Source organism: Magallana gigas, chromosome 6, assembly GCF_963853765.1.
Source record: "Magallana gigas chromosome 6, xbMagGiga1.1, whole genome shotgun sequence".
Classification (NCBI taxonomy): Eukaryota; Metazoa; Mollusca; class Bivalvia; order Ostreida; family Ostreidae; genus Magallana; species Magallana gigas.
Genome location: NC_088858.1, coordinates 13,134,291 through 13,159,842, shown reverse-complemented (window position 1 = coordinate 13,159,842; position 25,552 = coordinate 13,134,291). Strand labels below are relative to the sequence as shown.

Below are 25,552 nucleotides of genomic sequence, written 5' to 3'. Positions count from 1 at the left end.
AACCCTGGGTTTACTTTCAGGTCTGCTAGGGGTTTACTCCTGGTTTGCTAGAAAGACCCAGAGTTAACCCCAAGTAAACCCTAAGTAAACTTAGAGTAGACCCAGAGTGGACACAGAGAGTAAACCCTGATCAAAAGTAGACCCCTTAAAGCAGATGCTGCATGTGTATTTGGAATATACAAGGGGCAGGTCTAACAGGCAAAAAGATGGTAAGATAATAGATGGGTCTGCTTCACATTTCAGTGCATAAAGTGGACCCTAAAAGCAAATCTGAGTAAACCAAAAGTTAACCCTGAGTTGACCCAAAGTAAACCCAGAGAGGACGCAAATTTTTAACAAGCAGACCCTAAATAAACCCCGAAAATAAACCAGGGGGTAAGTTGGGTCTGCTCTGGTATTAGGGTTTTAGGTATTGTCTGTATTTAAGTTTTTTAACTTCATCAACAGATTTCCCAACCCAGTTACTCTGTCAGGAATGATGGAAATGGGAAGTGCCTACTTGCCAATCAATCAAAACTGGGAGAGGTATTTGAACCAGTCGGATGCTGTATATGATGATCTACAGAATGAGTTATCCCGGTTGCTGCAGAAGTTGGCCAACGAGGCTTGTGAATTGTTGCATGACAAGAGGTACATACGTACTTGATTTTATTTGATGTCGTGAGTTTATGTTATATTATTGTTTGAGGATAACATTTACGTTTTCTGTGTTTGCTCTTAATAGATATGAGGAGGACCTTTGGCTTTGGGATCTAGATTGGAGTGTTAATACTTATAAACTAAACAAACCCAAAAAGAAACCCAAAGACACAAACAAGGTACATTATGCTACGAAAGAATCATAATTTTCTCTTTGTACTTTGTGACAATTTAAGTTGTGGTGAGATTTTCATATGCCTGTAAATTCCAGGAGAAAACACCAGATGAAATCCTAGAAGACATTTTGGCATCTAAAGATAGAATCCCAAAAGTTTCTCGTCACATGGTTGGGTATCCAGCGTAAGTGATACAATGAAAATGTAAAGGCCATTCATCTCATTAAAGTTTGAATCCTGAGTTTACATTGCAAGTTAATGTTTTTACCTGGTTTTCATGTTACATAAGTTTTACTTTCATCACAATGTTAAATCACATACAAAGTGTCCCTAAATTTTCAGAAATATTTTGGATTGTAAGAATTCTGTGCCTTAACAGCTTGTCATGAATCAAGTCATTGAATGTTTACAGTTGGTACAGAGATCTGTGCCCCAGAACCTCAGACCCTGACTGGAAGCCTGGTCCCTCCCTGGTCTCAACTTCACGCCGCATCACCCCCAAACTTCTGAGAATGACCTACAAGGGTTACCCTTTGCACTTTGATGACAAATATGGCTGGGGTTACCTAATCCCAGACAAACACAAAGCTGCCTCTGACAGACAGAAGCTAGCCATGGCTGAAGAAGGGATGTCCAAATTCCCAATCGCGTAAACCTTTTATTTTTCAGTGCTTATCCTGTGTTTAATCATGAGTAAATTACGTCAAACAAATTTTTTAAAGTATCTCTTCCCTCAAAACTTAAATCTCAAGATGTACAGATATTGTTTTTACATGACTGTATGATAAACAATTTAAGAAAATTTTCTTTCTGTGAAAAAAAATCCCAACAAACCTGTAAATTTTAGGCAATCCACTAGTTTGCATCATATAGATTGGTTTCGATGAATAGACAGTGTACAGATATTTCTCTTTGTTTTAGAAACCTGTTTAAGATGTGCAATGAGTCCGTCTCTGAGGGTTTGCTGGTTCCCATGTCTGACAAGGAGCTAGAGAGCATGCTGAACACGGCAAAGGATGACATGGAGTGGACAGAGAGAGCCAAACACCTGGACGAGGCCGGCATCAAAAAGCAGGCCAAGAAAAAGGATGACATCCTTGAGGTAGGCCAAATCTTTTTTTCTATTTGAAAGTTAACACTGTGTTTATTAATGTATAGAATAGAAATTGGGCATCGCAACTGCCAGGGATGAGGCCTTAACTAAAGCTCTGGCTGTTTTATAAAATTACATATTGCAAGGTAAGTATAATCTTTCAAACTAGGATGAGTAGGTGCATGTGTAATTAAATAGAAACATGCAGACATTGATGTACAGCTGTATACAAATATTTGCATGCAAGACACCTTTGTAATCATTCTGATAAAGTCTATGTCGTGAGTATTTTATGCTGTGTATCAGTCCTCTAAATAAATGTATTTGTTATTTGTAAGTACTCAGGGACTCTATTATGAAAATGCAGTGGAATCATAAAAGTGATTTAAAAGATATTTGTATATTTCTTGTAAAACATTTAAAGACTGTATTACATGTACATGTATTATGCTTTGTGAACTATACTAATTGTACCTTTATTTGATTGGTGTAATTGCAGGTTAAGGAGACAAAATATGATATTGGAATTCCAGGTTGCTGGTTTCAAAAGCTTCCTCACAAAGTGAGTATTTGGAGTTAACCACAGATTATTGAAGTTCTGCATGTAAAATGTATATACATGTGTGTGTTGTAAAACTACAACTGTATTTAAGAATACTCTGAGACCGGTATACATGTATTTAAAATGTCTATGACTTACTAGTAATTATGAATAAATTATTTGTTTGTAGGATGGAAAAGGAAGCAATGTTGGGAACCCTCTGTCTAAGGACTTTCTGCCCCTCATAGAGACAGGAGTCCTCAAATCTCTGTTGATCACAGCAGAAAACGTTCTCAAACTGACCAAAATGTGTTCTTACTGGAAAAATAACAAAGACAGAATCTCGTGAGTAAACAGTCGCAGATGAGAGGAATGATATTCTTCCCAACTGTGACAGCTAATTACTTGATTACTGATGAAGATGTATGGCTGCAGTCATATTTCAAACAGTTACTTTTAAATGATATTCTGACATTGTTAATGGAATTTTGATAATGGAACAAGATACATGTATACATAGTTAAGAATGCTAAGTGAATAAAAAGTTTTAATTTTTCTATTGTTTTAATACTTTGAATACCAGGTATATACAATACAGATACATAGTTGTAATGGAACTTCAAAATCACAATTTGATTGAATATTGCATTTAAAATATTTACTGCATGACGTATGGAACAAGAACCATATAAATAAGGCCAAGCCAATTTAATTTTTTGTTTGTTGTACATCTGATGAAAAAGGTATAAGCAAAAAGATAATGAAATTATTATTTTTTGTAGGCAAAAGTTTTTAGATTGTACTTGAAAATTTTTGAGTGAACAATTACATTTTTTCTACTTTTCTCAGCTTTAAAAATTAAAACAGTTTAAAATAGGAAAAAAAATAGAGCAGTTAGAACAGAAAATACAACTGAATTTTCTGGATTCGAAAAATTTCAAATACCGGTAATATTATCTGTATAGTTTGGTCCGACGAGCAAGAAATGAAATTCAGGTGGCCTAAGTTGTTTCTGAAAAATTCTTGTTTCTGGTTAAACATGTTTGACCTTTCTTTGTTAATACACAGAGGACAGATGGCCTTGACCCTGGAGGAAGAGGACCTGCCAAGTACAGTCACCAGGTAGGCCCGGCAATTCATATACATCTTGTTTTCTGTGTACTATTCCTTGAAAAATACAAGTAGTACATTTATTAGAATACTCCAGATATTTCTTAGTCTTGCTGTGAAATTGTATATTTGTGTACATGTAAAACCTCTTAATACCAGTACCCAGCCCAGAACCTGAAGGGTTTTTGGCCTGCACTCACTGTAACAATGCCTGAACTTCAATTAAATCCTAGCTAAATATACTGGTACACACAAGAAAAGGAAAATATTATCTTTCATTAAAATGAGATACCAGTAATCATAAATCAATCTATCAAAGATGGATTGATGTTGAATCATCAATTGTTATGTGTTTTTTGTCCAGTGATCCAGATTACCACAATGATGGTATGTATGGAGCCATAGTCCCGAGGGTTGTGCCAGCAGGAACCATCACCAGGAGAGCAGTCGAAAAAACATGGATGACAGCCAGTAACGCCTATGTAAGTGTAAAAAAATCAATGTTGTCTCCCTTTTAATAACAGTTTGAATGGTTAGAAATACATGTAGTCACACAAGAAAATTTCTTATCTTTAAAAATTCTCATACCATGTGGTGGTGCAGTGATTCTTAAATAGATTAGTGATACGGAACTGTAATGTCCTGAATTGTTTTGTTGACAGGTGGACAGGGTAGGGAGTGAAATGAAGTCCATGATCCAGTCTCCCCCTGGGTACCACTTTGTGGGGGCTGATGTGGATTCCCAGGAATTGTGGATTGCGGCCGTGATAGGGGACTCCAAACACAGAATACATGGTAAACAATTCAGTGTAAATTAAAGCAATAATACTTTTAACACTTATTCATTACTAGTTAAGTACTTGAAAAACTTTGTGATACTGTTGTAACATCATGAATGCACTTGCTATAAAGTAAAAACAGGGTGACTAAATTTGAAAAAAAAAACCCTAAAAGAATTAGATTTTTTAAATAAACATTTGTGCACATTGTTTTTGTTTTAAGCCTTCAAGATGTGTTGAATTTATAAAAAATTTCCTTGGCACCATGCATATTGTGACTTACAAGGTTACAATGTACAATATATATTATACAGATATTCTAAATGTTACTTGCACTGACCAATCACATTGCATGTTACATTGGAGACTTGATGATTACAGGCTCCACCCCTTTTGGCTGGATGACTCTCCAGGGAAATAAGATTGATAAGACAGATCTACACAGCAAGACTGCAGAGACAGCGGGGATCTCTAGGGACCATGCCAAAGTAAGAAATGGTGGACCCTAATTGTAATGATAGGACACATTTTGAAGTGAAGCAAAAAAACTTAACCATGACAGGACAAGTTATATATGCATGGTAAAAACAGTTACACCCAACACTTTTATATATTATTCATGCTAAAATTTAAGTTGATTTCATTTGCTTATCTTAAAATGCATTATATCTTAATAGATAAAACAAAATCTGTTTATAGCAATACTTGGCACATTGCTGTAATTGTATTCATGAAGTGTATTCACTGTATATTCACGTGTAATTTTGTTTTTTTAGATCCTGAACTATGGTAGAATTTATGGAGCAGGACAAAAGTTTGCAGAGACTTTGTTGATGAATTTTAATCATAATCTGTTGCCTACAGAAGCATCAGCCAAAGCCAGGAAACTGTATGAAACAACTAAAGGTAAAAGGTTAGTATCAGTGTGAGGCATGAAAACAAAAGGTCAGATGTCAGCACAACAAACATTTCACAATTAAATGGCATAGGTCATTAGCAGTTAAACTTAGGTAAAAACAAGATGAAATGGAAATAATTGAGGATGAAAGGTTTTTCAAATTATTTATTTATTTTACATCTACATATCTACTGAATGTTTTTATGTGCAGCAGTCAAGTGTAATCATACCCTACTGAATACAAATTAGCAAAACCTTGAAGTCACTTCTTTTTCCTTATATAAATCTATATGGGTGATAATGCATTATCTTTGAAAAACGCATGGAAACAATACATATAAATGCTTCATTTATTATTATAATCATTAGTATGAGACTGTAAAATGTCATTTGCTTTAAAATTTACACTTTCAATTTTTGGTACCTGAGGAAAAGTGTGAAAGAATAAGATTTTTGAATTGTAAAGTTTTTCTATTGAAAATTATAATTTGTGTGCTTTTTTTTTTTAGGAAACGTGGAGAGAAAGTTTGGGAAGGAGGAACGTAAGTAAATGAAAATTACTTGTACACATACATTGAATTAAAATTTAAAATCAATGAAATAATAACGGATGTTTCAGGGATAATTTTTATTTTAACATAACATAAAAAAGTTTTGTAATTTTGAGCAGGTAAAATCTAGATTAGAATCAGTGAGGATTATTTTAGAATGCTATAATATCATTTATTGATGTACTTTAATTTCTGTTGTGTACATGTGTTGCTTAAATGTATTTAAAATTCATTTAAAAGACTTGATTGTTATTTTAACAAACAGGTAGAAATTTATAAAGCTTTGCACTGAATAACATAAATTATAAATTATTGCATTGATTTACTAAAAAGTAAAGATATGATTTATTATTTTTGACAACAAACAGATCTATAAATGATGGCAGGTAACGTTTATATAAAAGGTCAATTAGAATCGTCATTTTTTTAAAATCTTAATACATATATAGATTAGTTTTATTGCAGTACAATTAAGGTGAAGTCATTGGTGTGTCATATTTTTCTAAATGGATTTTCTGGTTAAAACCTCATATTTTTGATAGGTTTATAAACTAATGTCTAATTTCATCATTCATCAAAATATTAAGAAAATCCATTTCAATTTTTTTTTCTGGTTCATACATCATGATTGCTGTGTGAATTTACACAAGTGTCATTTTTGCTTTAATGCTTTTGATTCTTGCTGCGATTAAACAGTATTTCTATCTTTGATTTTTTGTAAATAGGAAACTATCAAAATAGATTAAACACTTTCTTTTAATGTTTTGCTTTCATAAATTATTATTATAAATGTAGAAGCACAACAATGAATATCTTTGATTTTACCACAAAGACCTATTTCTTCCAACACATGTATATTTTTTCAATGTAACATGTACTTTAAAACTTATTAAACAATAGCTTTAAAATGTTTACATAAATAATTAAAATTTTCAGATTATTTGGAAAACTAAAAATATGAATTAATAAATTAAATCTTTTTTATGATGATTACATACACTTAATGATAATATTTTAATATAAAAAAGATAAGAATTTAATATAATAAAATAAAAAGATAATATGTATGTGATTTTCTATTTTATAAACAGCAGATTTTAAATTTTTAAAACTGGTACACCTAAAGGTTTGTAAAAGTATAAAATTGTTTTGGTATCATTACAATTGTACATTTGCATGTAGCTGTTTATAAATCATAACAAACATTTGGTTTATCTGGCAGTGAGAGTGAGATGTTTAACATGCTCGAGTCCATAGCTCGGTCAGCCTCCCCAAAGACACCAGTCCTAAAGGCCTCCATCAGTAAAGTGTTGGAACCTGAGATCATTGGGGACGAGGTGAGATGGCCAGAATTTTAGTGAGAGTGAAACTGATTAGTTTTGCCTGGTGTACATGTATATATATATTTTCAACCAAATCTTAGCTCCCTGGGGAAGAATACTTATCATAAATGTGTCTTTGTGAAATCATCTTTATGGTTTAATGTGTTTCTTAAGTTAACATTAAATCTTCTAATACTTTGTTTATTTGAATTCACTTAATATTCGAATTACTTTCTCTCTCAATTTTTTATTTAGTTAATCCTGAATCTGCCTGTGTAGTTAAAGACAAGTCCCACCTACTGGGTTGTAATTTGATCATAGATTTTCTTTTAATATACCGGTATATTTAATATACAATATTCGAATTATTTTTTATTTCAAATTTTTATTTAGTTAATACTGAATCTGCTTCTGTAATTATTTAAAGTCCCACCTATTGGGTTGTAATTTTTCCATTGATTTACTTTTAATATAAGAAGAAAAATATTGACTGGTAATTTGAATGTTTATATTTATTTGACAATTAGTATTGCTGATTGTTTTCAGTTTATGACAAGCCGCATTAACTGGGTGGTGCAGAGCTCAGCGGTGGACTACCTCCACCTGATGCTGGTGTGTATGAACTGGCTCTGTAATCAGTACGACATCGACGCGCGGTTCTCCATCAGCATCCACGACGAGGTGCGCTACCTGGTGTCCAGTAAGGACCGGTACAGAGCGGTTCTGGCTCTACAGATCACCAATCTTCTCACCCGGAGCATGTTTGCTCGAGCTCTAGGAATGAACGATCTACCTCTGGTGAGCATAACAAAGGAACATATATGATAAGGGCCTAAAATGGCCCCCCAAAATGAACATCATCATTTTACTATCATTCTTTGTTTTCTTAGTACAGATATGTATGTGATGTGTTTACATAATATTCATTTTGGTTCAAGTGCCCACAATTTAGAAATATGACATTGTAAAGACAACCTTTTCCCACCATTTTTGCATTCTTAGCGTAAAACAGCTTGTTTTCAAGCAGGTTTTCCTTCCGAAAACATAGAGCGCATTCTTGAACAAATAAAATATTTTAATCAGAGATGTATCTAGCCAAGACGAATAAGTGACCAAAAAATTTTCCTTGTTCAAGCATGCGCTCTATATTTCCCATTCGTAAATAGATAAGAAAAATGTCAATTTTTGGATGATTTTGATTAAATTATAGAAATGGCGTCACTTCTGACGTCATATACTGCCAGTGAGTGCAAATAAATAGATGAAAAATATATTTTATATCAACTCTTCTAAAAAATTAGTTATCATTTTATTGTACCCGAAACACTTAAAAAATGGCGAATTATGGGGGCCAAATTTAACTCTTATCATATATACCGTTCTTTGATATAAACATCTTTCTTTGATAGATTAATAGGTTTGAGAAACTGGCAAAACCTAGTACCGTAAATAAACCCTCTCCAAAATACAAAACCAAGTAATGCACAGGACATGCTGCTGTTATTGGTTTATGTAGTGATAATGTTCATACATGTATATAGCAGGGTTGTCTCTAAGACCCGGGAGGCGGGGAATACCCCCGCCTATAATGCCTTAATTACCCGGCTATTATTGCATTTCAAACATAATGTAGCTATAAGCAAGACCCCCAGACCCCCTGCTACTTTTTCATTTCCTCCTTCTACTTCAATTTTTAGAGACAACCCTGATATAGGAAATGAATAATAAGTGATCTTTGCTTTTAACACACACAGGTTGAATTTTTCATGATTTGCTGTCTTAACATAAGTCTAATTAAATTAGCTGCTCTCAAACATCTGAAACAATCTGCTTTAAAGTCATGACTGAACGACCAGAGAATCATAATTTTAAGAAGTAGACTCATAACCTTCTTTGACCTTTCAAAACTTGTCTTTCTTAAAACTGTTGGATGAAGCAACAATAACAAAATGCCAGTTTCGTTAAAAGAGCTTCAAGCCTGTTCAGTTTTTAGATGTCTGCAGAAATGGAAAACCTCCTACTTTACACACATTGCATATCTATTTCTTTTCTTGATCAAGATTTAGTACTATTCTGAATGATGTGGCCACCTTGAGTGACTGCTAATATTAGCTTTTTTGACAGGGTTTTGCCAGCCACAACTTGATTAGTTTATGAAAAGGTCATTCGGACGTGACCTCTTAGCACGTTTTTTCAGACACTAGAGACTAAAGCAAATCATAGCTACATAGCTAATATACATTTACATTTACTTCTAAAAATCTTTTTTTTTCAATTATGCTGTATGCTGAAGCATATTGTGATCTATTAGCAAATGAATTGATTTATAATTTTGAATATAAAGAAGAGGTGCTTTGTTTATATATAATTCTCCGAGGTATTGTATTTTCAGTCAGTCGCCTTCTTCAGCAAAGTGGATATTGACCAGTGTCTGAGGAAAGAAGTGGGTCTGGAATGTAAAACTCCGTCCAACCCTAGTGGTATGGAGAGAGCTTACAACATCCCTTTTGGTGAGTCAAGACTTTCACTAGCTTTATTTTACATGTTGATTCATTAAAGGTCAAAGTTGTAAATTGTTCAAATGGTAAAATTGGTAAATTGAAGAAAAAAAAACAGTAGAAAGGTACCGTGATTGTAAAGTTAACAACACGTGATTACTTGTATATTGCTCACATTAGATTTTGAAGATTATGGAATGTGTAACTTTTGAAGCCCTTTAAATGTACCGATATCTTATTCATTTCCCCTTTTAAACATTATTTTGCTTCAGTTAATATGTTAGTATTCTTAAAAGTGACAGCAACTTTACAAGATATTCATGCATATTCACTCAACTGAAAGCCAAGGTCAAGGTTATAAGTACATGTACAATACCTCAGCTCCTTGTTACCACTAAGCAGAGTAAGTTTGATTACTTTCCACCCCAGATTTCTTTAATTAGATTTTATGCAGCTGGATGAGTTTTTCACAATTTCAATTATAGATTCGGTTATTTACGATCGCTTTTCCTAAGGGTTGACACAAAGATTTCAATTTTAGAATATCAGGCCTTAGGGCTATGTTTTGGAAATCTGCCAGATTTTCATATCATTTTCAGAATTTGTATTTCTGCATATAGTGTTCAATTTTTTTATGGAGCATTTTTTACAATGCATTAATTGAAAGTGATTTCTATTTCAATGACAGATCCCTCTAAAGTTACAGTCTTTGTGATGTAGAAGAATTATTTCGTCATAAGTTGTTCATTTAAGGAGGCTTCTTGTCAACAAATTAACCATGTTAAGATCTTCCTTAATTTTTTAGATGTGATGTCTTATACTATAAACTAATATAATAGTAAAGAAAAAGTTCATATATTTTGCCTTTTAGATTTGGGCATTTTCGTATATTCTTATATAAAGCTCTCCTTTTAAAGGTCAAGGTTATAAGTACATGTACAATACCTCAGCTCCTTGTTACCACTAAGCAGAGTAAGTTTGATTACTTTCCACCCCAGATTTCTTTAATTAGATTTTATGCAGCTGGATGAGTTTTTCACAATTTCAATTATAGATTCGGTTATTTACGATCGCTTTTCCTAAGGGTTGACACAAAGATTTCAATTTTAGAATATCAGGCCTTAGGGCTATGTTTTGGAAATCTGCCAGATTTTCATATCATTTTCAGAATTTGTATTTCTGCATATAGTGTTCAATTTTTTTATGGAGCATTTTTTACAATGCATTAATTGAAAGTGATTTCTATTTCAATGACAGATCCCTCTAAAGTTACAGTCTTTGTGATGTAGAAGAATTATTTCGTCATAAGTTGTTCATTTAAGGAGGCTTCTTGTCAACAAATTAACCATGTTAAGATCTTCCTTAATTTTTTAGATGTGATGTCTTATACTATAAACTAATATAATAGTAAAGAAAAAGTTCATATATTTTGCCTTTTAGATTTGGGCATTTTCGTATATTCTTATATAAAGCTCTCCTTTTAAAGGAGATCAATACAGTCTAAAAATGGCCACGACCATCAAGCCCTCTTAAATGTATTCTTTGATGCCAAGTAAACTGTTCACGACTATCTGGTATGTACATTTTACTGTACATGAGCGAGGCAAACTTGGAATGTGGAAAAGCGAATTTTGTGTTTTAATTGCAACTCTAATATATTCAAAGTAAAATTTCTTACATGCCCATAATTCGGGCAATAAATCAAATATATTCCATAAAAAAGTTACTCAAATCAATGAAACATGAACCAAATCCAATCTCATGGAATGTGCCAGTTGTGCCCATAAACTAATTTACACTGTAAATTAAGGTGCATTTCTTGTGGGAATGTTTTAGCTATTTGGGGGGAATCAGATCTTGGACCGGCTGTGTCTGTTCTTCTCTGCAATATTAAGATATTTATTTTTAACATCTGGGTCTTTTAATTAAAATATGGATTATTCATTACCAAACCAAACCACAACATTCTTGACGAAGCATTGATAAGTATGCATATTTTAAAGAAAAAATAATTTTCTTTGAAATTTCAGTCTCGGAAATGCGGTTCTTCAGGCTTCGATGAATGTTTATTTGTATTATTGGCGATAACACATGTACTTGCACATAATACTATTTTGACCTAAGTTTTCTGTCTCAAAAGCCAGTTAACTCATTAAGATGACCACTTTTCTCACAAGAAGACGAAATTTTTCATAAATTGCATTCTGTATTTGAGGTTGGGCCTGGCATTTTGTTGGGATCAGCGGTGACGTATACAGCATGTCTGGTTCACCACATGCTATTTTTCGCTGCAACTTCTCATTTTATTTCAGGCGAGGGACAAGACATTTACCAGACATTACAAATCACGAACGGGTCGCTTAGTGCTGCGGAGGAATTGCAAGAAAGAAAGACCGAATTTGCCTAAAAGTGAATTTTAAATAGTTCTGACGCGTTTTAGATATATGTTTAATTTACTTTTTATTTGCATTGGCGTATTTGTACCGTTCCCAATGATAGGAGCGATGTTCGTTTTTTTTAACGAAATCTTGTTATATTCAAATCCTTGGACCGGTGCTAAAAATGTTTTGTTTGTTTAGAACTGGACACTCTCACAGGTTGAGAAGTTTTAACCCTTTTGTTGTTGTTTATTTGCACTGCTTACCGTTATAACTGTACTTTTTGCAAAAGTATATTGTATTTTCAATAAAAGTACAAAAACTTCACGTTTGTTGGTGCCTTTTGATTGATACGCATTTATCAGAACAAAGTAGACGTTAATTTTGAAGAATGCCGTCATATAAGTGACAAGGTGTCAGTTTTTGGACCAGCAAAATAACAGTACAAGCCATATGTGTGGTATTATTTATTCATAAACACATAGGGACGACGGGACTGCAAAACAGTTGGATTTCTTTTTGACAGCAAGTAAAAATAAATTAACAGTTTTATGTTTCGCATGATCGAGATGAAACAGGAATGTCTCTGGGAGAGAAGGCAATGACATTGATTTTCCGTACACTCCACCTATTGCTCTATTTTTTGCCATGCTATTTTCAGTTTTCTATAAAAGCCTACCATATGTTGTATAATAACTGTCACCAGAGTGGCGTATGATCCTATTAATCTTGATGAACTTTAATTGTAAACAGCGATTAATATCTCTACTTGTGAAGAAGAAGTCTACAGAAATCCTTCACCAACACACTACAAAAGATAGGTTTTCACTTTCTTTTTTCTTTCACGTTCTTTTTTTTTCACATGGTAAGACCGAACGTTTCCGGGTTTGAGAGCTTCAACACAAATCGGTGGACCGACTAAACCTCTCATCAATTAAACTTTTACTAGAAAGTAACAGGATTTTGGTCAAGATGGAGAGCCCATATCTCCAAAATAGTAAAAACAGTCGTTTTTCCGTGTTCTTTACAGCTTAAACATCAAAGAACCAGGAATATTTTTGTGACATGCAGAAGAATTCTGTATCACCTCTTCGTTAGCGAGCACCTCATTGCATATCCACAAAGGTTTTTTTTCTCCCTCTTTTATATACTTCCTGATTCGGTCGTTGACTTTGTTGTTTGGGCGCCAGTGGTAGTGGTTTCTGTAATTACAGAAGATACATCGTCCGAAGTGTTGTCCATTTTAACACAGTTTGTCTTGGTGGTATCGTAGCAATAGCCGGCACCACAGTTGATCTTGTAGACCCGCGGTCCGCCCACATAGCAGTATATCACACCGTTACAGCTCTCGTAAGGGTGGGGGTAAAGGGCATACGTATTCTTGTCATCGCAGTATGTTTCTGAAAAAAAATATATTTAATACATAAATTATACTTGAACTTGTACGGGTTAATTACACTTTTTTTCTGCCATCTCCACTACGTAATCGAATTTTTACTTATTTATGTTGACAACATTTCGAATGATTGGTAAATATTAAATAGATACATGTAGAACAAGTTGAAAAAATAAAAATAAGAATTTGAAATCTTTGGAATCGTCCAAATACTTACTTGATATGACATGAAATTCGGCTTCTGCTGTATAGGTTTTGATGACGTTATTATGATAGGAAGTGACCTCACACATGAACACCGATCCATTATCGTGCATCTTGGACACCATCGTCAGGGTACTCTCTATTTGGAGGGAGCATCCGGTCCAGGTCCGGGTAATGTTAGGGCTCAGACTAAGGTTAAAGTATTTATCCAATCCAGGCGGCCGGAACTTGTAAGCGATGGTGACGTTCGGTTCGTTCAGTTCCATGGAACATTTGATGGTGGCTGCGTTATTTTCAACGACGCTTGTCGATACTGTTAGTTTGGGTTTTGAGTCTTTTTTATTGACGGCTGAAAAGATGAAAACAACGATATTTTTTATTATGAAAATAAACAAAAAACACTAAGCTATGAAAAAGATCTTCATATTGCAGAAATGCAAAGTAAATGACTTGCAAAGAATTATTTGCATTTTTATACGTGATATGTCACATATGAATCATTGATATACGAAAAGGTACAACGACACGGCGTCAACCTTGGTGCCTTTACATATGAATAATTGTACGTCAGAACTCAAACAAATTTTTAATCCCCATTTTCTTAATTTAAACACGGAGAGAAATTTGACATTCATATTTTGTATTTCACTTGTAGACAGAACTTAGTAATAGTACTTAGCATTTTTGAAAATTTGCTTTAAAACATTTTTCAAAAATTTAATTAGTATATAAAGAATGTAGTGAATGCTATTTTTTTCCATTGTTTGAATGATAGATGAACACACAGAAGGAAACAAACGATGACAGAAGTTGGTCACAAGGATGAAACAGTTAGAGACCAAGGTCTCATTACATCGCTAGCTCTAGATGTCACTCTCTCTTCTCCGTTGTTTTTGTGTACTACTGGTATTTTAGATTCAGTGTACAAATGTATTTGCACTCTTCTATAACAATGTGTTATATTGTTTTGTTATACTTTCATGTTAAATATTGAAATCTGATTGGTTAAGACGCAGTTCATAATCCGTTCTATTACCCTCAGCGTTAGCAACACGCTTAGCAACGGGTAACATTAAAAATTGTTACATGCGCGAAAATTATGCGCGTCCGGTTCGCTGTAGAATTCACGTTATTCCTGTATAAAGGTAGTAAAATTTTCTCCGTTGACAATGGTTTTCTCGGGGTGTCAATTTCAACTGTTACCCTCCCAAACAGGCACTATTTATATAATCTTTTTCTTTTTTTTTACTGAATCTAATTCTATAATAGCAACTGCATGTAACATTTATAAAATTAAGTTACATAGTAGCATTTAATTATCCTACCTACATGTACTAATAGAAGAAATTTAGAAACTACTGCGGTTACACCACCGTATAATAATTGCATTAATAGCTTTAATCAAGGATCGTTTAACATAAATGATGTTTCCTGCCAATTCGCCTTGATCGCGGTCGAAATATTTTCCGCTTATTTTTAGGCAGAGGTGAATGTTTTATACAATGCAAAGACGTCAATTATCTGGCTTTGATAACTCATATTTGACAATAAAAAAAACTTCAGTGGATATTTCAGGGGTTCATGTCGACTTTATAATACAATGCAGTCTGATACTGCAGCTTTATTTCAATCAAGGTACCTTTGACACTGGTGGTATTTTGGTAGTTTTGCCCAGGTAAAGCTAACCGACAGGTGTATTTTCCCAGGTATGAACAGTCCACCTCTTTAGAGTGAATGGTCAGTAACAGGGCGTCCTCTTTATAGCTGACCTCTGACGTGAAGTTGGAGTTGATGTTTACGCTTGGCGATCCTAGATTCCAACTAACCACAACCAGTGTTGTAGATTTGGTGTCTTCCAATTCATGGGAGATGCTCATTTCCTGCCAATTTCTGGCATACATTGTGACACACTTGATGGTTAAGATGGAGTTGGAATAGGGTAGATCGATGTCGTTACTTTGGACGGATAAAGCTAAGAAAAAAATTATACTGTATTTAAATGCATGAAGAAGTAGATGCAGTTTTGTTATAATTATTCCAATTTAAATTGAAACAAGTATATCTTAGATTTAACGGGTGAGGTCCTCAGATAAGTTATCCCAAGATGAAATAATGACGCTATGGTAAAATCAATGAGATTGCTATGCACTGGCAATGCTGTCGAAATACACATTGAACAACGTGGATCCTAATAGTGGGGTAGCTTACTTGGTCTGAGCGGGTACTCGGTGACAGTTTCTGTGATTCCTTGAGAAACTGGCTTGGTTGTTTGTGACGTTTGGTCGCTAGAAGCGGAGGCAGTGGAAGTCCGAGAGCTCGTTGAGGTAGTTTGAGTTTGAGACGTTTCCTTTTGGTCTGAAACACCGAAGTATTAAAATCACATTGTTATCAGTTTTAACGAAGAACGGTCTTTTATCTTTTGGGATTGTTGATTTTAAAAGAGTTAATGCTGCATGCGGTAAATAGACTGGATTACCGGTGGTTGTGTAGTCGGTCTTTGTTTTACTTCCGGTGGTCACTGTACCTGTCGTCTGCTCACTTACAGAGGGCTGTCGGCTGACGACTTTTGTCGTCTGCTTGTTCGAGTGAACTTCTGTTGAAGAAATTGTCGTTGGCACGAACGGCGATGATCCTAAAAAAATGAGACGTTCCGATATATTAGAATATACATTGTACTAAGACTTAGTTGAAAATTCTACTGCTGAAAACAGAAAAGGCCATAAACGTCACCAATTTCTCGAAACTGAAATATGAACGTTTTTAAAAAAGTAAATAAAAGCATGTAGATTAAGTTAAAGTGTAAATTTAAATCCTTGATTTTTCACAACACATTGTGTTCTGGTGTACATTGTAATGACAGAATTAACTTCCTTGTTGTTTTTGTTTTTTTGCAAACAGAATGACACATGTACCTACACGGATTTCTTCTTGTACAACAGTAATTTGTGACCATTAGATAATTAAAACCGCACAGGTCACTTCTGTTGTTAATTAAAAATATGTCAAACTAGTAAACCACATACGTCACGTGAGACAAACCAGGAAATGGCTCGCGGTCAGAATTTTTAGCAAACGTTATAGACCTCCTCTAACAGTCCGTCTTAGGTCATTAGTTTTGTAAAGACTTCGGAATTTTAATGTTGTTTAAAGTAAAATGTATTATCTTCATTTTGTGCATAATTATAGTTAAATCTTGTGCATTAGAGATGGTTCTCATGCGCGGATCTAGAGGGGGGGGGGTCGGGGGGGTCCCGACCCCCCCCCCCCCCTGGAAAATGAAAATTTATTAAATTTACATAGTAAAATTATCGCGAAAATATGCCTCGGACCCCCCCTGGCGAACACAATTATCCTTCAGACCCCCCCCCCCCCTGGAAAAATTTTCTGGATCCGCGCATGATTCTTGTACTTAACTTCGAAACTTTGATTCGTGATAAACACTTTTTTAATTATAAAGAATCTGATTGTGTGCTTTCGAAAGTCTTAAATGATATTTACCGGAAGAGGTCGCTTCGTTTGAGGTAGATGGGTAGTTTGAGGTGAGTTTTGTGAGGATCTGTCCTCTAGTTGTGGGTTGGACTGTAGAACCTTTGCTCGATGGGCCTAGAACAAAATATTAGTAAATGTGTACACCTGATAAAATGATTATACGTTTTAGTTATATTTAATCATTTGAGCGACGTTGTTTTTAAAACTCTATTAAAGTGGCTGGATGGTTGTGACAATTTTAAGACTGTATTTATCTTCTTGATAAGAAGAGCTCTGTATTAAGAAAGGAAAATGTTTCAATTTTAAAGCTAAATATGGTTTTTTCTTTAACAAATAAAAATTTAAACTTAAATAGTCATATGTGAGAATTTACATGTAGATCTGATGGTTACGATCTTAAAGAGCTAGCCTCTTTGAGTGGCTTAAAATGAAATGCCAGTAGTAATGTTTATTGAGGAAACAAAACAGAGAACAAATGTTTAATAATGACAGAACTTACCGAGGTGAAAGGTCTCCACTTGCCCCTCGTTGAATTTATCATCTAAACGTAAATTTAATGTACATAAGATTTTAAGACTAAAGTTTGTTTTATGGAAAAGAATATTAATTATAATAAGGTAATGGTGAACTTTTTTAAAAAGGTTATCGATCAATTGAAATTGGAAACGTGCCATATGTTCAAACCTGGAGAGATATGCAATGCATAACGAACCAACAACAACAAAATCTTATAACTGTTTTCGGTGTTAAAAAAAGATGAAAACAAAATTGATAGTCGATAATTTTGAAGACTTAACCCCTTACCGTTACTACTGGTTCCAAAATGTATTGCCAACGTAATAGCAACAACTATCAGCGAAATAATCAGCACAGCAGCTGCAAAGAGGATGTACCACCGGCTCCTGTTTTCTCTCGGCTTCCGGAATCCTCGCATGAAAATGTTGCTCTGCATATGATCACGTGACTTCATTGCCTTGCTGGTGCAGTCCTGCAAAACGTTCATTTCAACCTGAACAAATTTGAATAACTGTCTTGAGCAGGTCTTCAGGTCAGTAGATTTTTTGGTCTTTTCCTTATTCATTTTAAAGATTCTCGACATTTCTTGATCTCCAAACAGAACCGAACGATAAAGGTCGCGTGAAGAAATAGCTTTTACTAATACGCATCTTCGTGAATAAAACGTTTATTTAGGGAAGAGTCATTTAGCATACGACAAAATTAATCTAATTATTTTGATAACATATAAATTCTTTTTTATATGTATGAACGCATTTTCATGTATGTATGATTTACATACTTGGCATGACGATGAATTTTGAGTGAGCTAAGGTGTATGAAAAGTGGTTTACACTTGGTATGCGATCTACATAAAAGGGGCAAAGGTGGCAATCTGCGCTTTCAGAATTAGAACTAATCTGTTATCTGTTCATTCAAAATGGATCTTATTATCATATCACTTGCAAATGAATGATGAAACAGTTTTATAATTTGTTTTTTAACGAATTAATGAGAATTCGCAGGTATGACGATATTCAATTCTCGCAAATGAATCCTCATCCCCTTCTATAGCATACTAACAATAACTAACATACTAACAAATGCGATGCATATGTACATGTAATTAATAAGTCAATACAGATGTATAAAAGATTTTGATTTTTATCTTCCATTCGTTTAAATCTTCTTGTAACGGTAAAGATACAGGAATAAACATCAAAAATAGAGAGTTGTATTTTTCCCTCTTGTTCGGTTTCTTTCTTTTTAAATTAAAAACAAAAAAGGATTTAATACCTTTGCGCGGCTTTAATAATTTTGCTAAGTCATGTATGTACCTAAAGGATAATGAAATATTATACAATGATGCACAATAAATATTTCAAATAGAATCTATTTCATATAAATATACGTACTCGATTTGCATTGGGATGGGAGCTAGTAGGTTATTTGACGACGGACAAGAATGAAGATGTAAACTTGATAACTGTAATTATGATTGCTTGCTATGAATTACAAATATTTTAATCCAGTTACAAAACTTGAATAGCGAGATAGAAAAGTACAAATTTTAAAACTTTAAAGTTATAATGGTATAGTCTTAACTAATTGAACTACCAATAATGTCAAATTGATACATGTGTTTGTTTTGGCAATATTTTTTCATCGATGAAATCCGATATTTTGGTCCAGTTACAAAATCAAATAGTGGACCTTGGAATTGTCAACGCCCTTATATTGCATTCATGCAATTTAGTTGCACCATTGCACACTTATAAATATTAATCAGTCTCGCTGAAATAAATTAATTGTCTTCCACTCGATATAGATTTGCGTCTTACAAAAAAAAGAACGGAATGTGATTCAATGCTAATAAACGAGAAAGGTGTTGTTTTTAACGAAATCAATTCACATTTTAACATTAATCGATAAACATATAAATTTTGCGAACTTACTTCAAACCACCGATATTTAATCCAGCCGGTCATCCTGGGTTAGTTCATTCACGGTCAGTTTTTTTATAACGATTAAAATGTGAAACTAGGTGTATAATTTTTTATAATCGAACCCTTTTATGATTTCCTGTATTTAATGATATTGAAATGAGGATTCTTTGACTTTATAGGTCAACCAGAGGCGGAAATATTGAATTAAATTAAAACAGTTTCAGTTGATTTATCCGCCCTGACAGCACAAGGTTATTAATTAATAAAACAGGACCAAATTGACAATCATCGCACAACAATACGGGAATTATTAGCACATTCAGATCGTTTTATGATTTATGTTGGAACTATGAAAAAAATTAATAGAAAAGATATTTTTGAACTGGAAATTGTGTACATGCAATGTTCAACGTGAGAAGTGATTTTATTTAAAGATAGAATCATTCATGAGGTAGATTTTATTAACCATATGCATGCTCGATGGACACAGGTGGTAAAAACCACGTTGCCTTTCCATTTATCTCTGTTGTAATCGGAACCCCTCGGCAACAACTAATAAAGCGTAAAGTTCTGATCAGAGATCACAGGCGGTTGTTTTGTGGTCATTCGGTCACAGTTGGTCATTGTTACGGTCAGGAATTTCTGTAACAGGCGCAGAAGTATTTATCGAGGATACCACTTGGTATAAATAATAGAAATATCTCATTTAGAAATGGAGATAACATTTTCAATTTAATGAATCTACGAAATGACACAAAATTTAACTTTTGGTATGCCTTTAAAGTATCCCTCACAAACTAACCCAAAGTAAATGTATGGGTTTGAACAAAATAATTCTTACTGGGGTTTTTTTTTTTATCCCAAAAAACGATTTTTAACCTGTTGTTTTGAGCTTCTTTGTTCCCTTAATTTCACATTGATGAATCGATGAACAATTCATCATTATTTTTTAAAATCATATATTCATGTCTAGGAGTGTAATCATTCATTTATTTTTTTTTTATATAATAAATCATATTATTAAAGGGAAAACAAAATACATCAATGCATCTTAACATTTTTGACCGAACTTCAAAACATTTGTCAATAACAGATACATCCTTGATATGATTAGTGAATAAAAAATTTGACAGATGTATTCAAAAAGCAAAATGTGATTCACGTTTATGTAAACCACGCATAAAAGATTTTAAAAAGTGATATAAAATAAATATCTTATAAAACAAGCGTAAAAGTAGTCACTTTGATCATTCGTTTTCTATTTTACTATAATTAAAACTATTATGATAATAATTTTGATAATAGCATTTTAGTAACTTGTATCAGTACAAATAGCATTATTATTATTATCATTATTACTACCCCCCCCCCCCCCCCCCCCCCAACATTGAAACTGTTGATTACTTACATTGATGGACTGACCATTCCCGATAGGGTGGCCTGATGCCTCGCTCATGACTGGGCAACTACACCTCGCACATATCTCAGCTTACTCAGATTTTCCTTTTTTTAGTTTTCAGCCCAAACAAGGGTCCCAGGGCTGGATTCATTCAAGTGATAAAATCTCCAGCTCTCAATGTCCTTATCGTACTACAATGATAACAAGGCAGCACGCTTGATCAGTTTTCTCTAAAGCAATAAATAGTTGATAGATCACAAAGTCTGATTAACCTGCATATCGGCACTTTACGGACATATAAGTCGAAGTTTCTCTGTAAAACATCCCATATCTAAAGAATTCACTTTAGGAAAGACTTTCAGGTATGGATAACATGTTTTTCGAAGTCTTTTTCGCAAAAAATCTAGCTAGCCTTTTTTTCCCGGAAGAACTGTGGTGACTAACAGGGCAATGGCATCAATCGGTGGGCGTTTCTGAAAGCAGTTTCGCATATAGCTACCTTGTCATTGCTATCAATCAGGACTCGCCTCTCAGCGCTCACATTATTACAATTTTGAAATAAAACAGAATGTTTCCAATTTTTAATGCCTTTAATGATGTTTTACACTGATGACAACACGGTGTACCTCCATAATACGGGAACTGTGGTGGTTCTTAGTTTTGGTCGGCCCAGCGCTATAATTAGTGGACTGTGTTCATGTGGTCTTCGTTTATTGCTTGTAGTTTTAAAAATAGAAGGACAACATCGTCGGAATTATAATTTATCATTTGAAGTCGAAGCGTCCCTTGGTTTGGACATGATCGATGCATTTTTATGGCACGCGAAAACAAAAAGACAACGACTTGCAAATGTTATAGGCTAATAGGTTTCCACAGAGTGGCTCTATGATGACATTTTATTTGACAGGTCTTAAAATTCCTAAACAAATTAAAATATTACACCAAATTTTAACAGGTGTACATTTGAATTTAAATGTAAGCTATTTAGTTTATTTTTTAACATTCTGTGTAAATGACAAATATACAGTTATTATTATCCTACGATAAGATTTGAAAATATTGAAACTGCTATAGTCGTCTTGTGGTGTGTTTCAAATGAATTTTAGTCACAACCCTGTTATTTCCTGGAGAAGTATCATTCATATTTAAGACTCTCTCTCTCTCTCTCTCTCTCTCTCTCTCTCTCTCTCTCTCTCTCTCTCTCTCTCTCTCTCTCTTATATATATATATATATATATATATATATATATATATATATATATATATATATATATATATATATATATATATATATATATATGCGAATCTCAATATCTTTATCTTAATTGACAGTTATTACTTAAAAGCCTAATGATTTCTAAAAAGAAATTAATTTGAATATCTCACAACACATAAGTTCTGTACAACGTAAGATTAAATATGACTAGACAGTTTGCATAGTCCCCGTATTTTAAGCTGGTTTGCCTGAATTTACATGTACCTTAAAAATATACTAACCAAATACATGTATACTAACCAAATACTTACTACCAAATGCAAACGTATATTAACCGAAATCTGTTGCTGAACAAAGACTGACTGGAAAATCTTTTGATGAATGTAAATATGCCGAGTATGTGCTCATCTTGGACATGTATTACTATATACACTGTTTTGTTCACAAGATGAAACTCTGACGATTTTATGGTCAACTGAATGGTATTTTGGAAAATCTGGAGAAATGATTGAATGGCAGAGTTATGTCAGTTAACTTTCAGTCACTCTTCAGTAGACAAATAGCAGAGTTTTTAAATTAGTTTGTGTTTTATTAGGTATGTATAGATAGAACTCGTTTAACCGATCTGTAGATTATTTCCGTGGTCCTTCAGAACATGTTAGAAGTCTGCAAACACATGCCGCACTTTGCAAGATGATTTTTTGTAGACCTCACGTTATCATCGAAAAATCGCCATATTTTGTAGAAGTGCGCATGCGAAGACTCCGAAAACGAAGTCCAAAATGCTTGCAGAATTTACTTCCGTTGACTCCGTTTTTGGAGTCCGACTAGACTGTTTAAACTGCATCACAGTGACTCCAATTCAAAAAATTTCCAGTTTTTATATTTCTTGATTCCGATAGCTTTAGATATATATATTTATTTTTTTTGCAAATGCAAAAAGGCCATAGACGATCTTTATTGGTAAAAAAGGGGCTTATATAAAGAGGCTGCGAATCTCGCAAAAACTAAGACCTGCATATTTTGGATAGATATTTAATGGACTAAATACTATATCGCTCTTTATTTTATATTTTAATAATTCTTTTACTCTAAATCTTCTATCAGAACCATCCTTTGAAACCATGTGGAAGTTTATGGTTTACAAGTTTTTAAAAGTAGTGGAACATATATATATGTTTGGATCAATAACGTGAATTTCTTTAACAGTTTAAACTTAACCTGTATAAAATTTCTTCATATTTACTTAGTATGCTCTATTCTATTTTTTCCATTTAAATATATATATATTAGAATAATACAATTTTTTTTATAAAGAATATATCATTAATATGTAGTATTTACATGACAGTGATGATAAATTATATTAATATTATTTGTCAAACTGTACAATTCAAATACAGAGCTCTAAAACCCGGCCCACTTTTTTAAAAAGATTAATTTTGACAGTTATTTGACACAAAATACATTACTAAATTTTTTAGCGTACACTTGTTGTTGTTGTCATGAGTGTTCATGGTAAGAAAAGATAAATTTGATGAAACAAAACGCAGTAAATTTGATTAATTGTAGAAGGTGTAATGCATCGCAGGAACACTGTATAATTTTTGTTTGATCTTGTTTTGTGACAATCCGCGGAAAAAAAATCATAACATCATTTTAATCTTTTGTTTTCTAGTTTTCGAACTTATTTATTTTCTTAATTACGGACCGGTTTTTGTTTGACAATTGATGGGAGGTTGTACTTAGTTTAAATCTAATCTAAGGCTTTAAAATAGTATTTTCTGAAGCTATACAGAAGTACGTATACGTAAGATTCTTTGAGAAAGTTTAGCTGTGTTAATACAGTGTATTTACTTAAATGTTATAGATGATGATATATATATAAACATGTATATATGTGTGTGTAACCATGACACATATACATTGTATTTTCCTAAACGTTGCTCATTTCTTTTCCCCGATGTACAGTTCTATGATAAAAACTGAAATCTTAAAGAAAATGTATGGCCGCGATCAAAATCTGTTAAAGTAATGTAATATTAAAAATTGTAAGGTACATCTAAAATATATTTGGCATACTTTTTCTTTTGAAAAGGTTATACTCAGTAAAGGAAGAATACACATGTTAATTTAAGCATCACGAACATTTATTGAGAATACACCAAAGTCAAAATTTTAAATGATCTATAGTTTAAGCTGATACCAATATCTACTGTGGACACTAGTACTCTATACTTAACATAGGAGTAATAGTCAACAGTCTATGATTCAATCAAAACTTTTAGTTATTGGTCTCAGGGCCAGCACCATTGCTGAATTTCCAGAATAATAACCATTTGAGAGAGAGAGAGAGAGAGAGAGAGAGAGAGAGAGAGAGAGAGAGAGAGAGAGAGAGATTTTATACAAAGCAATATATGAAAGAATCATCCTCAAAAACCTTTTCAAAGTAGCGATATTACATTTAAAAATTGAGGTTAAAGGTTAAAAATTACACCATCTTGCAGATAATCAAAGTTTTTTTTTCACCCAATTTGATGCAAGATCCTGTATTAAATTTGATTACATAAAACATAACCTATTCAGTTGTACGTACCGTGCCAGCGGCAATTGATATATCGAAGATGTTCGAAAAATGGTCAAATGCAATCTCCAAAAAATTCCTAAGTTTTGAAAAGAGCAGTGGAACTCTCTTGAATATGGTTGGGATATGCTACAGTAAGCAGGTTTTAGCAAATCAAAATTGCATATTTAACTATTGCTAATTATAAACATTCACATCATTTTTTTATTCACCCACACAACCCTATTTTACCCCCTGGAATAATCAGGCAATTTTCTGAAAGTATCAAGATAATTCTTGCTTTAATTTTAGCTGCTGTGTTTGTGTTATGGTTAAAATATATTATAATCAATTTAAATTTGCTTCTCATGTTCTATTTGCAATGTAACTTTAATAAAGTTAATAAAGACACAGAGTCTGAATCTTTGACACTGATTTATGAAACTCTCCTTGCGATAACCAAGATTCTATGCGGTTTTCGGAAAATGGAAACAACTATGTTAAATAACATAAGATTAAATTATGCATTTTCGAGTACACGTGACTAATGAAAGTCATGTGACGTCATCAGTTACAATGGGAAAGCAGGAGGTAAACAGTTATGTTTGGTTGATCTAGACTTATGGACACTCGATCAAAAAACTAATGCAAGGCAGCAGTGGTGGTCGAACCAGGTTTAAAAAAAAAATCAGCTCCGCAAATTGTGTGTCGCAATATATATTATTATAGTATTGAATGATTTATTTTTGACGTCGTCGTGTCAATAACTGCCGTCAGCTAAGCAGACAAATTGAATAACGCGCTTACTGAAGAAATCGATTGTTTACTTAAATAAATCGATATAAAGTGCAGATCACGG

At 33.4% G+C, this 25,552-nt stretch overlaps 2 protein-coding genes across 5 annotated transcripts in view; one reads left to right on the top strand and one right to left on the bottom strand.

The window, feature by feature from the left end:
* LOC105332538 (DNA polymerase subunit gamma-1) overlaps window positions 1-25,552 on the top strand; it is a 60,340-nt gene that overhangs the window by 11,168 nt on the left and 23,620 nt on the right. Inside the window, exons 9-26 of one of the 3 annotated variants that reach the window (XM_066089235.1) lie at window positions 448-630; window positions 725-818; window positions 911-999; window positions 1,228-1,464; window positions 1,737-1,917; window positions 2,408-2,470; window positions 2,640-2,794; window positions 3,518-3,571; window positions 3,924-4,041; window positions 4,222-4,354; window positions 4,720-4,826; window positions 5,115-5,251; window positions 5,746-5,778; window positions 6,156-6,173; window positions 7,010-7,124; window positions 7,656-7,907; window positions 9,502-9,619; window positions 11,920-12,044. In XM_066089235.1, coding sequence (XP_065945307.1) covers window positions 448-630; window positions 725-818; window positions 911-999; window positions 1,228-1,464; window positions 1,737-1,917; window positions 2,408-2,470; window positions 2,640-2,794; window positions 3,518-3,571; window positions 3,924-4,041; window positions 4,222-4,354; window positions 4,720-4,826; window positions 5,115-5,251; window positions 5,746-5,778; window positions 6,156-6,173; window positions 7,010-7,124; window positions 7,656-7,907; window positions 9,502-9,619; window positions 11,920-12,014 — 2,182 coding nt within the window. In that variant the 3' untranslated portion in view covers window positions 12,015-12,044. Of the gene's footprint in view, window positions 1-447; window positions 631-724; window positions 819-910; window positions 1,000-1,227; window positions 1,465-1,736; window positions 1,918-2,407; window positions 2,471-2,639; window positions 2,795-3,517; window positions 3,572-3,923; window positions 4,042-4,221; window positions 4,355-4,719; window positions 4,827-5,114; window positions 5,252-5,745; window positions 5,779-6,155; window positions 6,174-7,009; window positions 7,125-7,655; window positions 7,908-9,501; window positions 9,620-11,919; window positions 12,311-25,552 lie in introns of those variants that run through there. The other 2 variants (XM_066089234.1, XM_066089236.1) reach the window with 2 other exon arrangements.
* On the bottom strand, window positions 12,849-21,258 carry LOC105332539 (uncharacterized). Of its 2 annotated transcripts, none has more exons than XM_066089237.1 (9): window positions 20,924-21,258; window positions 17,879-18,083; window positions 17,574-17,615; window positions 17,084-17,188; window positions 16,062-16,217; window positions 15,794-15,940; window positions 15,225-15,557; window positions 13,599-13,934; window positions 12,849-13,385 (listed from the first exon to the last, which is right to left on the bottom strand). In XM_066089237.1, the coding sequence occupies exons 1-9, from the start codon at window positions 20,969-20,971 to the stop codon at window positions 13,129-13,131; spliced, it is 1,629 nt and encodes a 542-aa protein (XP_065945309.1). In that variant the 5' UTR covers window positions 20,972-21,258; the 3' UTR covers window positions 12,849-13,128. The 2 variants fall into 2 exon arrangements, with proteins under 2 accessions (XP_065945309.1, XP_011433470.3); XM_011435168.4 differs by having other exon boundaries at window positions 17,879-18,062; window positions 20,924-21,253.